This window comes from Rhinichthys klamathensis, unplaced genomic scaffold (genome assembly GCF_029890125.1).
Source record: "Rhinichthys klamathensis goyatoka isolate OS25496 unplaced genomic scaffold, OSU_Roscu_1.1 h1tg000182l_1, whole genome shotgun sequence".
Taxonomy (NCBI): Eukaryota; Metazoa; Chordata; class Actinopteri; order Cypriniformes; family Leuciscidae; genus Rhinichthys; species Rhinichthys klamathensis.
The window spans coordinates 420,245-436,055 of NW_026606710.1; the positions used below are offsets into that span (position 1 = coordinate 420,245).

At 39.4% G+C, this 15,811-nt stretch overlaps 1 protein-coding gene across 2 annotated transcripts in view; it reads left to right on the plus strand.

The window, feature by feature from the left end:
- The window catches only part of LOC130094888 (WD repeat-containing protein 70), a 125,718-nt gene that overhangs the window by 79,032 nt on the left and 30,875 nt on the right, over positions 1-15,811 (plus strand). For both annotated transcript variants that reach the window (XM_056261418.1, XM_056261417.1), the window contains exons 11-13: positions 4,953-5,052; positions 7,657-7,741; positions 9,176-9,314. In XM_056261418.1, coding sequence (XP_056117393.1) covers positions 4,953-5,052; positions 7,657-7,741; positions 9,176-9,314 — 324 coding nt within the window. The remainder of the gene's footprint in view (positions 1-4,952; positions 5,053-7,656; positions 7,742-9,175; positions 9,315-15,811) is intronic.

Sequence of the window (15,811 nt, forward strand, 5' to 3'; positions counted from 1 at the left end):
TCATACACTGATGAATCATACACCGCTGAATCATACACCGATGAATCATACACTGATGAATCATACACTGATGAATCATACACTGATGAATCATACACTCCTGAATCATACACTGCTGAATCATACACTGCTGAATCATACACCGCTGAATCATACACCGCTGAATCATACACTGATGAATCATACACTGCTGAATCATACACTGATGAATCATACACTGCTGAATCATACACTGCTGAATCATACATTCCTGAATCATACACTGATGAATCATACACCGCTGAATCATACACTGATGAATCATACACTGATGAATCATACACTGATGAATCATACACTGCTGAATCATACATTCCTGAATCATACACTGATGAATCATACACCGCTGAATCATACACTGATGAATCATACACTGATGAATCATACACTGATGAATCATACACTCCTGAATCATACACTGCTGAATCATACACTGCTGAATCATACACTGATGAATCATACACTGCTGAATCATACACTGATGAATCATACACCGCTGAATCATACACCGATGAATCATACACTGATGAATCATACACGGTAAGACCAGAGATAGTTAATAACATCAGTTGTCTTTCAGGTTCGTTGTCTTTGACACTTGACAGACGTTACGAGGAGCGCCGGGACGCCCTTCGTTTCGAGTGAAACAACTTTCCCAGGCACGTCGTGATTTAATTAAGCTGGTTTGGCCCTAGTGAATGCTGGGTAATCAGCCGAGCCACGCTTCACCGGCCGCGCGAGCAGGTGGAGAAACGCTGATAAACACACAATTATGCAGAAGTAAATTGGTTTGGCGAAGAGCGTCGCGGCGAGGACGGTTCAGGAACACGTAATCGTGTGTGTGTGAAGCCGCGTTATCGGCTCGTTCCAGGTCTATGGCTTCCTCTGTGAACGTTCGAGACGTACAAACACACTTCAGCTTTCCTTCTGTGACTCAGTCTCTCTGCTGATATTTCTGTTCCTCGTTTTTTTCCCTCCGTCTCTCACTTTTACACCCTCAATCCGTTGCTTTTCCCCCCTCGTGTCGTTCCTTCATGTCCTCGGGTCGTGTTTTGCCACTTCTTTTGCTTCACCATCCATAAACTGGCTTTAGTTTCCATCACTCTTCATTTGTTTTAATTGAGCGGGGCTAGTTGTCACGACTCCAATGAAAACTTCTCATGGTGGGTTTATTTTTACAAGCCAGTTTCTGTAGAGACTCAAACCGTGATGTTTTGCCTACAAAAAAAAGCCCTATTGAACGTTTCCACTGTTACCAACCAGGACAAATGTAAGTTCATTATTTACTCCCCATTATGTCATTCCAAACACATTTTTCCACAAAACACACATGGTTTGAGGAATCATTCATGTCTGCAGCAGAAGTGCTGCGTTTGCGCTGCCGCTGAGCCAGAAAAAGGCCATTATCATCTATTAAACGCTTCACAAAGTCTTTTTAGACACTTTTTGTGTTACAAATATACATATTATCACAGAAAAACTGGGATAAAAGTTTATAATTCGAATATAAACACTGATGTCTACGGTTAATGATCAAAATAGAGCAAATCTTCTTTAAAAAGTAACATGGCGCTTTAAATAAAGATTGTATCGATTACATCGTTACACCAGTAGGTGGCGACAAGTGACTGTTAAAAACACGTGTTTGTCATTGAATCATTCAAGAGATTCGTTCAAAAACGCTGAATCATCCAGTAATGAAACAAGTGAAGTATTTATGAGTGAGTCATTGAATCATTCATTCAAGAGATTCGTTCAAAAACGCTGAATCATCCAGTAATGAAACAAGTGAAGTATTTATGAGTGAGTCATTGAATCATTCATTCAAGAGATTCGTTCAAAAACGCTGAATCATCCAGTAATGAAACAAGTGAAGTATTTATGAGTGAGTCATTGAATCATTCATTCAAGAGATTCGTTCAAAAACGCTGAATCATCCAGTAATGAAACAAGTGAAGTATTTATAGTTCACGTAGTGTAACAGCGCAGCGCTTCTGGGTTGTACATCACACACATGACCAGCGTCGGCCAATAGTGAGCCTGTGTGTGACGTACACCAGAAGCGCTGCGCTGTTACACTACGTGAATCACTCGAGGCCCACAGAGAAGGAAATGAATAGTTGAATAAAGTTGTTATTTTTGTTTGTTTTTGCGCACAGAAAGTATTCTCGTCGCTTGATAAACTTAAGGTTGAGCCACTGTCGTCACTCGGACTATTTTAACGATGTCTTTAATAACTTTCTGGGCCGGCAAGTTCCGATCCCTCAGAAGCCTATGGAGGAGTGATCCAGCTCTCAGATTTAATCAATAATATCTTAATTTGTGTTCGGAAGATGAATGAAAGTCTTACAGGGTTGAACAACATGAGGGAGAGTAATTACTGACAGAGTTTCATTTTGGGGTGAACTAACCCTTTAAGAGTTTTGTTTTTGAGATATAGACTTGTGACAACTTGCCCCAGTCTCACTGACTGGTTATTGATTTATTTTCTCTTATCATTTAAACCATCATTTTAAATCCCTGTGCTTCACAGTGTAGCCTGTGTGATTTAAATGAGTTTGTGCTGATGTTCACAGAAGATGTCGTGGTTTGGAAGCAGTTTAGATGTTTTTGCAGCTTCAGGTTCTTTGAAGCCGTTTCTTCAGCTCCAGGTTTGTGGACTTTGGCACTCGTGTTGCGAAGCAAATTCTAACCAGACCAAAACCATGACAAAAAAATGTCATGATGACTTGAAATAAAATAAACATTAGCTAAAATAAAGAAATATATGAAAGGTTATTTTGTTTCAGCTAGTTGCCAAGGCATTTCTCATTTTCATCTACAGTAGTTTAACTTGATGTACTAAAATAACTAAAAACAAAAACTTGAAAATCAAGCGTTTAATGTTGTTTATGTGTCTATGTGGTGTTTTTAATACGCTTTAAGACACACCATGTGTAAGTTCATAAGTCGCCAGCATTGCTGAGTATTTTCTGCTTAAAACTGCAGTGAACCAAAGACAGTCTCAAAAACACGGTTTGAAATCGCTGGTGTTTCTGACGTCACAAACGACCTTGTAACCAATCAGATCAACGTGTGATCGTCAACCAGTGGATCTCTGAGCTGAGTGAGTGAGTGGAGGCGGGGCTCATTTGCATATTCATAGAACCGCGCATACTAAATGAGGCAAGGGTGTCGAGTTACATTCAAGATATTTTAAGGCATGAAGGAAAAAAATGTATATACTGTATGTAATTTTGGTGATCAAAGATGAATTATTAAATACAATACGCGAGACTTTAATAAAAGCTATATAGAAATATTTATATATTACATCAATGATATTAACCCTGATTGGTTTGTAGAGCCGTTCAGTCAGAGGGTTTGCCTGAAATTGTGAAATGAGAAATATATGTAGATGAATCATAAATATATTGAGTTCATATTGTACTGCGGTCGTCATCTGTTTTATTACCCGAGGCTGTGATGTTCTGGTCAGATTGCTCTGTTCTTCATGGTTTGTGACATTGAGGGCACTCAAACTGGTATTGATCAGACTAATGGAGCTCACAAACCTCTCGCTCAGCCTTTAAACGCACTGGAATCTGTATCTTTATATGAAATATATATGAGTCATTGTATTTTCCCCCATTTATTTATTTATTTATTTTATTTTCATAAGTTTTTGATTTTTTAGTTTAACTTTTAATTTCATAAATCAAATACGTTTTATTTTGTGCAGTTTGTGACAGCTCTTTACTATCCTGCTAATAAAAAAAAGTGGCAAAACCCCTCAAAAACCAATAGATTTGAAATCTATTAGTGTTGTGTGTCTGTTCATTAGATCCTCCGAGAAAATAACTCTACACACGCTCTTATGTAACTCAGGGTAAAGTCTCGGGTGGTCCAGTAATCGAAGAGACAGGAGCTCTAGAAGAGGCTCTCAACTTAGAAAGGTTTTGGTTTATATACTCGTTCTCAGTCCTGTGTTGATGTTTGATATGAGAGACGGGGATGAAGGATGGCAGCGTATCAAAAAGCCCTGGTCTGAGTGACACTTCCAGGAACGAGGCGGTTTTCAGAGTCAAGTGTGATGTTGATTTTCTGCTCATTCTGCAGATGAAAACCTCATGGCCTGCAGACGTCCGGGTATGAAAGGTCTTTATGTGTGGAGAGAGTGTGTATTAATGCTCAGGTCTCGTTCTCCTGCGCATACACACGTGTTGAAAGGTCATAATGTACTTTCTCTAATGTACAAATATCTGAATATCGTGCAAAAGTTCATTTATTTCAGTAATTCAACTTAAAAGGTGAAACTAATATATTATATAGACTCATTACATGCACAGTGAGATATTTCAAGCCTTTATTTGTTATAATTTTGATAATTATGGCTTACAGCTTATGAAGTAGAATATTATGAAAAGGTTTTCATAAGCTGTAAGCCATAATTATCAAAATTATAACAAATAAAGGCTTGAAATATCTCACTTTGCATGAAATGAGTCTATATAATATATTAGTTTCACCTTTTAAGTTGAATTACTGAAATAAATGAACTTTTGCACCATTTTTCGAGTTTCACCTGTACTCAATGTTTCTCTAATGAAGATTTCAGATGACGCAAACTCTGAATCAACATGTTTTCTAAATGTCACGATCGAAATAATGTTAACAAACAAGTATTCATTACTTCAATGAGCTCATTGTATCTGCATTAAATTATTACAATTGTTTAAATTATTACATTTTTCGCTAACTGTGATTTTGCATTTGTACATTTCTGAAATACATAACTTAGACATTTACCTCTGATAACAGATCTCTCTAAATTGTAAAATGGACATTTTCTGTAAAGCTGCTTTGAAATGATGTGAAAAGCGCTGTATAGATAAACGTGAATTGAATTAATGTGCAGTTTTGTTGTGTTCCAGGTCCACACCAAGTTCCACTGCCGCCTGGCTCACGCTCCCGGATCGGACACGTCTTGCCTCTCGTTCTCCTACGACGGAGTAACTCTCGCGTCTCGAGGAGGTGAGAGTCTGAGCGCAAGCTCACTGTATATATGATCTGAAAATACAGAGAAAACATGTTGAGACAAGGAAAAACATTCTTTGGCATATATACAGTTTATATACAGTATTTTATTTATTTAATATGGAGATAGCAATAACATTGGACGAACCAGATGCATTGTTTAAAGAAGTGTTATAGCACATGTGCTAATTTTCAACACCTGTCCATAGGGGCTTTTACAACAAATAAAAATGCATTGTTAAACAAGACAAGGCACATTTTACACATGAGAACAACTTTGGTATGGTTTTTCAATATATGTATAAAATTATTTGATGTATGTGTGTGTAAATACAGAATTTAATTTTACATTAATTATAATTATTTATCTAATTGTTTATAATAAAACTTTAAGTGTATTTGTTGTATGTATTTTATTAATATATACTGTATATATTTTTGAAAAACATGACATATATATATATTAGGGCTGTCAGTTAAACGCGTTATTAACGGCGTTAACGCAAACCCATTTTAACGGCGTCCATTTTTTTATCGCGCGATTAACGTCTTTTTGGCCTAGCAAACTTTGTAGTTTTTTTCACCTGCTTTTGCAACAGGACGAGGCATGCGCGGCGCTATGAAACCCATTCATTTCAATGGCTTGCGCCGCGCGAGGACGTTTTGTTGCTTCGTCGACCAAAGCGCAAGCGGAAACAACAACAGACACGACGCACACACTTGTTTGGGCTTGCGAGCCGGCCAAATAGTTGGTTAACGTTACGTTTTGAGTGGATGACGAGTGCGAGACGCCGAAATGGATGCCAATAAGATTCTGAATTGAAAGTTTACTTTAAAAAAGTTGCCAAATGGTTCCATTGACGATACCAAAGTGATCTGTGTGTGTTGTCATTGTGAACTGAGCTATCATCATCGCAGCACGTCCAGTCTGAAACACCACTTGATGGCCAAGCACACACACACACACACACACACAGCTGATGCGAAGCTCCGCCCCCTCGTCAATATCAGGACCTCATCAGTATTTCTTTCACCCTTTTATTGATGGACAGTGTTACATTGTGTGAGAGATTATTTGCTCCAAGTGAGAATGTTAGTGTGAAATTGAACAGTATATGCCAATGTTGTTTTCAATAAAAAACATTTGCACAAAGCAAGCCGATCCACTTTTCCATGTTGATAAGGGCATTAAAATGAGAAAAAATAATGGGACTAAAAGAAACATTTAGAATAGATAAATATATGTTAAATATTTTATATGTATTCTAATATTTTATATAATTTGAACTATTTAATATATATTAAATAGTTAAATATTTTAATCGTTTGACAGCACATATATATATATACATATACACACTTTAAATTAATTTTATTATTTTTATATTTATCTAATCATTTATAATATACAGTATATATAACCTTATATATAAGGTTAAAAAGTTTATGTTTTTATATTTTGTATATATATATATATACACTACCATTCACAAGTTTTGGATCGGTAAGATTTTTAAGATTTTAGAGTGGCCTTTTATTGTGGACAGCCTAAGGCACACCTGTGCAATAATCCTGTCTAATCAGCGTCTTGATATGCCACACCTGTGAGGTGGACGGATTATCTCGGCAAAGGAGAAGTGCTCACTTACACAGATTTGTGAACAATATTTGAGAGAAATAGGCCTTTTGTGTACATAGAAAAGGTCTTAGATCTTTGAGTTCAGCTCATGAAAAATGGGGGCAAAAACAAAAGTGTTGCGTTTATAATTTTGTTCTGTGTAGTTCGTATATGTGTAAATATATTTTTGATAATGTACAATATTAAAAACATGAAACATATTTATATATATACATGTATATGTGTGTTTATATATATATACAATATAGAATCGTATATACAATACAATATATACTATCACGCTTTGTGTTTGTGTTGAGCATATTCTCACATATTCAATATATTTTAGCATTTAAAACATTTAAATGTAATGACAATGAATGAAAAGGGATTCATTCGTTCAAACTATAGTCTCACATAGCCAGATCTATATAGTCTCAAATATACTTTATAATCAAAATATCATATAACAGTATAATTTGTATGACCTCATCTCTCGACATGATGGCGGGATCTTCATTAACAGTATATCAATGCAAGTACAGTTTAGCCTACATGGTCAAATATACTGCTTGTTTGATATGATTCATAATTTATCAAAATTATTCATACCATGAAATAAGATTTCATTCATACCGCCCGCCCACCCCTATCCTGTGTTGACAACTTAATATGTGAGTTTTAAATGCTAAAATATATTGAATATGTGGGAATATGCTGGACACAAACACAAAGCGGGATTGTATCCGGATAATGGAGGTCTTGTCTCACCGTGACCTTTGACCCTGGGATGGAAACGGCCCGTGTGTGAAGGCAAAGCGTTAGTCAGCATGTGTCTGGAGATCCCATCAGAGTCACGATTCTCCGACTCATCCCGCCGGACAATGACATAGATTCAGGAAAGCACCTTCTGACATCATGGGATCATGTGATGTGGTTTTCCAACCGTTGTTTTGTGTGTGTGTGTGTGTGTGTGTGTTCAGGAGACGACACGCTGAAGACGTGGGACATTCGGAGCTTCAGGAAGCCTCTCGGACAAGTTACTGGATTGACCTCCTTCTTTCCCATGTAAATGGAAACTTCCATAAAAAGATGCAACTTTTACACCATTAACACTTCTGCAAATAATGTTATGAAAATTCGTTATTAATTGTTTAGAGATTGTGTGTCCTGACATCAGTCTGATCGATCTCTATTCTTAGCCAACATATTTAGAAAATAGTAATAATTAAATGTATTATTTAATTTAATATAATTTAATATAATATAATATAATTTAACATAATATAATTTGATATAATTTAACATAATATAATTTAAACACAATTTAACATAATATAATTTAACATAATATAATTTGATATAATTTAACATAATATCATTTTATATAATTTAACATAATATAATATAATTTAATTTAACATAATATAATATAATATGCATGTGTCTTTAATGAGCTCATATTAATTGAGAGACTGCATGAAATATTAGTCGTTTTGCAAAAATCATTTGTCAGTTTCAGGATAATTTCAAATTAACTTGTGATGGTACAGAAGTAGTTGTTTTCTTTAAATATGAAAAAATATGATACCCAAATTATGATACCTAAAATATACACTCTCCCTTATGCGTTCATATGAATGCAAAATCTCGATGTTTATTTAAAGAAAGGTGTTTTAAAGAAAGAATAATGCATGTAATAATGTTATAATATAAACTTTTTACATATTCAATGCATTATAATGTGGTGTCGGATATGAATTGGGTGTAGTTTTATTGCAGTATTGTTAAAGTAAGTAAACTGTAAGTAAATCAAGTTCCAACTCACCGAATAATTCAGGGAATTTCAAAAGTGTAATTTCCAGGCCTGGAGAATATGTTTTATGGTTAATATATATATATATATATATATATATATATATATATATATATATATATATATATATATATATATATATATATATATATATATATATATATATATATATATATATATATATATATATTGTTTTAGAGGATTTCCTCAGATAGACTTTTTGAGAAATAGCTGGAAAAGTCATGGAATTAGAAAGTGGTATTTTAATATTATTTATCCTCCACTATAGTACTAATGAATATTTGAGCTTTTATGTTTATATTTTCAGTTTAAGTTTTAGTCTTTTTGTGATCTTTTTTTATTCTTTTTTATTATTATTATTTCAATTTCCTGTTTAGTTTTTTTTTGTGATTTTAGCGCTTAAACATATTTCATTTGGTTGCAAATGCCAAGTTGGCAAGTTTTTAAGTTTAAGTTTTTCTTCTAATATTTATATATATATCAATTAATTAAAATGATTTTGAACAGTTTTAGTTTTGGTGGTAAGCATCATGTCAGTTGTTCATGAAAACACAGCTGATTATGAATTGTTATAAGGCATTATGAATGTAAACACCTGTCCGTGTTTTCTGTTTTTTTTTTTTACTTGAATTATAATTACTTATCCCATTGTTTCCTGGGATCAGGACGGACTGCTGCTTCAGCCCGGACGATAAGCTTCTCCTGACGGGAACATCGGTCAGGAAAGACGAGGGAAACGGGAAGCTGGTGTTCTTCGAGCGACAGTCTCTTCAGAAGGTCTATGAGATTGAAGTGGCCGATACGGTAGGTTATTATTATGAGTTATGCAGTGCTGAGTCTTTACTTATAATGTTTCCAGATCACAAAATATGATTTGACAAAGTGCAATGCATTATGGGAGTTGATTTACACTCGACTGACGGGGAAACTGAGCAGCAGATGTGAAGAGACGCATGCTTCAAATCCACACTTTCCTAATATAATATTTGTTTTATATATAATAAGCTTTATTTTATACATTTATTTCCATGTACATTATCATTATAATTTGTATTATTACTATTATATTATTTGGACATTATTGCAGTTTATATATATATATATATATATATATATATATATATATATATATATATATATATATATATACCGGTGTATATATATATAAACTAAAATTATTCAGAATAATTTTTTATATATATATATATATATTTTTTTTTTTTTTTTTTTTTTTTGCAGATTAATTTATTATACTTTATATTTTAATTATTTATTATTTTATATTTTATGTATACCATTGTTATTCATTTATATATTTGAATATTAGCTTTTATTTTTATATTTTAATAGTTTTAGTAATTTTGACTTGTGCTTTTTTCATTTTTATTAATTTTCTATTTTTCTATTTTCTATTTTTCTAATTTATAAAATTATTTCATTTTTATTAATTTTCTATTTTTCTATTTTCTATTTTTCTAATTTATAAAATTATTTCATATAGATTTTATATGTATTTATTACTATTATTATTACAAATTAAAGGGGTCATATAATGCCATTTTTGTACAAGCTAATATGATTCTTTAGGGTCTAAATTAAAAGTTTGTAATATACTTTAATTAAAAATACTCATTAGTATTGTAAGAAAACACTTATTTTACTTGGTCAAAAACAGCTCTGTTTTCAGCACGCCGTTTCAGTGCATATGCCTTTAAATGATCATGAGCTTTGCTCACCCCGCCTCTCTGTTCTGCGCATACACCGTTTGTAACACAATAACACAATAACCACGCGTTGTTCAGTATAAACGTGGGATTATGAATTATATTGAGAACGTTGTACATAGAAAACATGCCGTAATGTACCCTGAGTGTAAACCGACGCATTCATCGTGAAGCGTGCAGCTAGCGATTTGCAAAGATTATATAAATATTAATATAAAGATTAATAAAACGTTACACTCACTTTAGTTCTTCTGGAGGTTCAGCAGGAACACGAATATCTGGTTCCGATCCTTTTTTCATGAGCAGCTTCTCAGCAAAACCAGCTTTATACTGATCCTCGTTTATAAAGCAGTCTGGTGTGAGAAATGATTCGCGCAAACATGAGAGCATTGACGTTGCTCGTGGGGAATATTCCCTTCGAAAACAAACTCAGCCACTGCGTCTTCAGCGGTTCAGATTTAGGAACATTAAAATGACTGTGTTCGTTATTACACCCGAGAACAGAACACCACAATCGCTTAGACGCCATTCTGCTCATAGACAGTGCTCCAGCATATCAACAATGACCGCGCCGGTCCGCGCAGACTATGATTGACAGGACGAGCGAGGGCGGGTCTGTGTTGAATCACTGCTGTCAATCAACAATCGCGGGAGGGGCTTCCGTTTTATTGACGTCACAAAAACGAACGGCTCAATTTGAGGCAGGGGAAAACATATAAGGAGATTAAAACAAAAACACTGGATGGATTTTTATCATTATATGATGGTTGTGTACAGGCACTGCCAACACACATTTCAGTACAATCAACTTGTAAAAGTGCATGTACCATTATATGACCCCTTTAACAATTTGTATGTTAATCATATATATATATATATATATATATATATATATAATAATTCATTATATTTATATAGCGCTTTTCTAGGCACTCAAAGCGCTTCACATGGAAGGAGGAATCTCCTCAACCACCACCAATGTGCAGCATCCACCTGGATGATGCGACGGCAGCCATATTGCGCCAGAACGCTCACCACACACCAGCTTACTGGTGGAGAGGAGACATAGTTATGAAGCCAATCAGTGTATATATATGGGGATGATTAGGAGGCCATGATGGACAGAGGCCACTGGGCAAATTTGTCCAGGATGCCGGGGTTACACCCCTACTCTTTCGAAAGACATCCTGGGATTTTTTATGACCACAGAGAGTCAGGACCTCGGTTTAACGTCTCATCCGAAGGACGGTGCTCTTTGACAGTATAGTGTCCCCATCACTATACTGGGGCGTTAGGACCCACAGACCACAGGGTGAGCGGCCCCTGCTGGCCTCACTAACACCTCTTCCAGCAGCAACCTGGTTTTCTCAGAAGGTCTCCCATCCAGGTGCTAACCAGACTCAGCCCTGCTTAGCTTCAGTGGGCAACCAGTCTTGGGCTACAGGGTGATATGCCTGCTGGCTATATATTTATTTATCAAATATTTATTATTATTTAATTATTGCAGATGAATATATTATACTTTCTTTTTAAGTATTTGTTTTTATACTTTTTATTGTAGTAGTAGTAGTTTTATAGTAATTATCTACCATATTTATTATTAGATTTAATATCCAGATGTGCATGTACTGGCAGCAAATACATTTATACAGTATCGAGAACCGAAAGAAAGACCGACTGGCGTAAGATCAGCAGTGCGTCTGCAGTGAGGACACGACTCCCGCTGTCTTCCTCATCTGTGTCCCTGTGGAAGTGCTGGGAACGCTGTCTTCCTCATCTGTGTCCCTGTGGAAGTGCTGGGAACGCTGTCTTCCTCATCTGTGTCCCTGTGGAAGTGCTGGGAACGCTGTCTTCCTCATCTGAGTCCCTGTGGAAGTGCTTGGAACGCTGTCTTCCTCATCTGTGTCCCTGTGGAAGTGCTGGGAACGCTGTCTTCCTCATCTGTGTCCCTGTGGAAGTGCTGGGAACGCTGTCTTCCTCATCTGAGTCCCTGTGGAAGTGCTGGGAACGCTGTCTTCCTCATCTGTGTCCCTGTGGAAGTGCTGGGAACGCTGTCTTCCTCATCTGTGTCCCTGTGGAAGTGCTGGGAACGCTGTCTTCCTCATCTGTGTCCCTGTGGAAGTGCTGGGAACGCTGTCTTCCTCATCTGAGTCCCTGTGGAAGTGCTGGGAACGCTGTCTTCCTCATCTGTGTCCCTGTGGAAGTGCTGGGAACGCTGTCTTCCTCATCTGTGTCCCTGTGGAAGTGCTGGGAACGCTGTCTTCCTCATCTGTGTCCCTGTGGAAGTGCTGGGAACGCTGTCTTCCTCATCTGAGTCCCTGTGGAAGTGCTGGGAACGCTGTCTTCCTCATCTGTGTCCCTGTGGAAGTGCTGGGAACGCTGTCTTCCTCATCTGTGTCCCTGTGGAAGTGCTGGGAACGCTGTCTTCCTCATCTGTGTCCCTGTGGAAGTGCTGGGAACGCTGTCTTCCTCATCTGTGTCCCTGTGGAAGTGCTGGGAACGCTGTCTTCCTCATCTGTGTCCCTGTGGAAGTGCTGGGAACGCTGTCTTCCTCATCTGTGTCCCTGTGGAAGTGCTGGGAACGCTGTCTTCCTCATCTGTGTCCCTGTGGAAGCGCTGGGAACGCTGTCTTCCTCATCTGTGTCCCTGTGGAAGTGCTGGGAACGCTGTCTTCCTCATCTGTGTCCCTGTGGAAGTGCTGGGAACGCTGTCTTCCTCATCTGTGTCCCTGTGGAAGCGCTGGGAACGCTGTCTTCCTCATCTGAGTCCCTGTGGAAGCGCTGGGAACGCTGTCTTCCTCATCTGTGTCCCTGTGGAAGCGCTGGGAACGCTGTCTTTCTCATCTGTGTCCCTGTGGAAGTGCTGGGAACGCTGTCTTCCTCATCTGTGTCCCTGTGGAAGTGCTGGGAACGCTGTCTTCCTCATCTGTGTCCCTGTGGAAGCGCTGGGAACGCTGTCTTCCTCATCTGTGTCCCTGTGGAAGCGCTGGGAACGCTGTCTTCCTCATCTGTGTCCCTGTGGAAGCGCTGGGAACGCTGTCTTCCTCATCTGTGTCCCTGTGGAAGCGCTGGGAACGCTGTCTTCCTCATCTGTGTCCCTGTGGAAGTGCTGGGAACGTTGTCTTCCTCATCTGAGTGCCTGTGGAAGCGCTGGGAACGCTGTCTTCCTCATCTGTGTCCCTGTGGAAGCGCTGGGAACGCTGTCCTCCTCATCTGTGTCCCTGTGGAAGCGCTGGGAACGCTGTCTTCCTCATCTGTGTCCCTGTGGAAGTGCTGGGAACGCTGTCTTCCTCATCTGTGTCCCTGTGGAAGTGCTGGGAACGTTGTCTTCCTCATCTGAGTCCCTGTGGAAGTGCTGGGAACGCTGTCTTCCTCATCTGTGTCCCTGTGGAAGCGCTGGGAACGCTGTCTTCCTCATCTGTGTCCCTGTGGAAGTGCTGGGAACGCTGTCTTCCTCATCTGTGTCCCTGTGGAAGTGCTGGGAACGCTGTCTTTCTCATCTGTGTCCCTGTGGAAGCGCTGGGAACGCTGTCTTCCTCATCTGTGTCCCTGTGGAAGCGCTGGGAACGCTGTCCTCCTCATCTGTGTCCCTGTGGAAGTGCTGGGAACGCTGTCTTTCTCATCTGTGTCCCTGTGGAAGTGCTGGGAACGCTGTCTTCCTCATCTGTGTCCCTGTGGAAGCGCTGGGAACGTTGTCTTCCTCATCTGAGTCCCTGTGGAAGTGCTGGGAACGCTGTCTTCCTCATCTGTGTCCCTGTGGAAGCGCTGGGAACGCTGTCTTCCTCATCTGTGTCCCTGTGGAAGCGCTGGGAACGCTGTCTTCCTCATCTGTGTCCCTGTGGAAGCGCTGGGAACGCTGTCTTTCTCATCTGTGTCCCTGTGGAAGTGCTGGGAACGCTGTCTTCCTCATCTGTGTCCCTGTGGAAGCGCTGGGAACGTTGTCTTCCTCATCTGAGTCCCTGTGGAAGTGCTGGGAACGCTGTCTTCCTCATCTGTGTCCCTGTGGAAGCGCTGGGAACGCTGTCTTCCTCATCTGTGTCCCTGTGGAAGTGCTGGGAACGCTGTCTTCCTCATCTGTGTCCCTGTGGAAGTGCTGGGAACGCTGTCTTCCTCATCTGTGTCCCTGTGGAAGCGCTGGGAACGTTGTCTTCCTCATCTGAGTCCCTGTGGAAGTGCTGGGAACGCTGTCTTCCTCATCTGTGTCCCTGTGGAAGTGCTGGGAACGCTGTCTTCCTCATCTGTGTCCCTGTGGAAGCGCTGGGAACGCTGTCTTCCTCATCTGTGTCCCTGTGGAAGCGCTGGGAACGCTGTCTTCCTCATCTGTGTCCCTGTGGAAGTGCTGGGAACGTTGTCTTCCTCATCTGTGTCCCTGTGGAAGCGCTGGGAACGCTGTCTTCCTCATCTGAGTGCCTGTGGAAGCGCTGGGAACGCTGTCTTCCTCATCTGTGTCCCTGTGGAAGCGCTGGGAACGCTGTCCTCCTCATCTGTGTCCCTGTGGAAGTGCTGGGAACGCTGTCTTCCTCATCTGTGTCCCTGTGGAAGTGCTGGGAACGCTGTCTTCCTCATCTGTGTCCCTGTGGAAGCGCTGGGAACGCTGTCTTCCTCATCTGTGTCCCTGTGGAAGTGCTGGGAACGCTGTCTTCCTCATCTGTGTCCCTGTGGAAGCGCTGGGAACGCTGTCTTCCTCATCTGTGTCCCTGTGGAAGTGCTGGGAACGCTGTCTTCCTCATCTGTGTCCCTGTGGAAGCGCTGGGAACGCTGTCTTCCTCCGTGCATTAGCCGGAGTGACACGAGTGACCTCGAGGAGTTGATCTGAAGCGAGCGAGTGGAAGCTCAAAGCTGAGTGTGTTTCTCAGTCATAACAGCGTAACGCTAACGGTCTCCGGCTTCATGTGTTACAGCACAGGCTGGCATAAAGCAGATGTTGATCTCTCTTACCGTAAGGCATTCATCTTATAACTGTGTGTGTAATCATTACTGACATTTTCCAAACCTCTTCTGGTTCATGCGCACTGATGCTACTCCAATATGTACCTTTGGGTTATTAATATGCACTCTTTAGGTACCAATATGTACCTTTGGGTTATTAATATGCACTCTTTAGGTACCAATATGTACCTTTGGGTTATTAATATGCACTCTTTAGGTACCAATATGTACCTTTGGGTTACTAATATGCACTCTTTAGGTACCAATATGTACCTTTGGGTTATTAATATGCACTCTTTAGGTACCAATATGTACCTTTGGGTTACTAATATGTACTCTTTAGGTACCAATATGTACCTTTGGGTTACTAATATGCACTCTTTAGGTACCAATATGTACCTTTGGGTTACTAATTTGCACTCTTTAGGTACAAAGGTGTACCTTTTGAAAGGGCACCGCCCCGGTGACAGCTTTTGTACCTTTTTTCTGAGTGTACGAGGACAAGGAAAGCTGATTTACTCTATTATTAAGCCCCATGGTTTACTATAGCAGTGGCCGACTTCGACTCTGGTCGGGTGTAAATACCTTTGGACCGTCCAGAGGACTAAAGTTATTTATAGCTGACCTGACGAGTGAGCTATTTACGGTG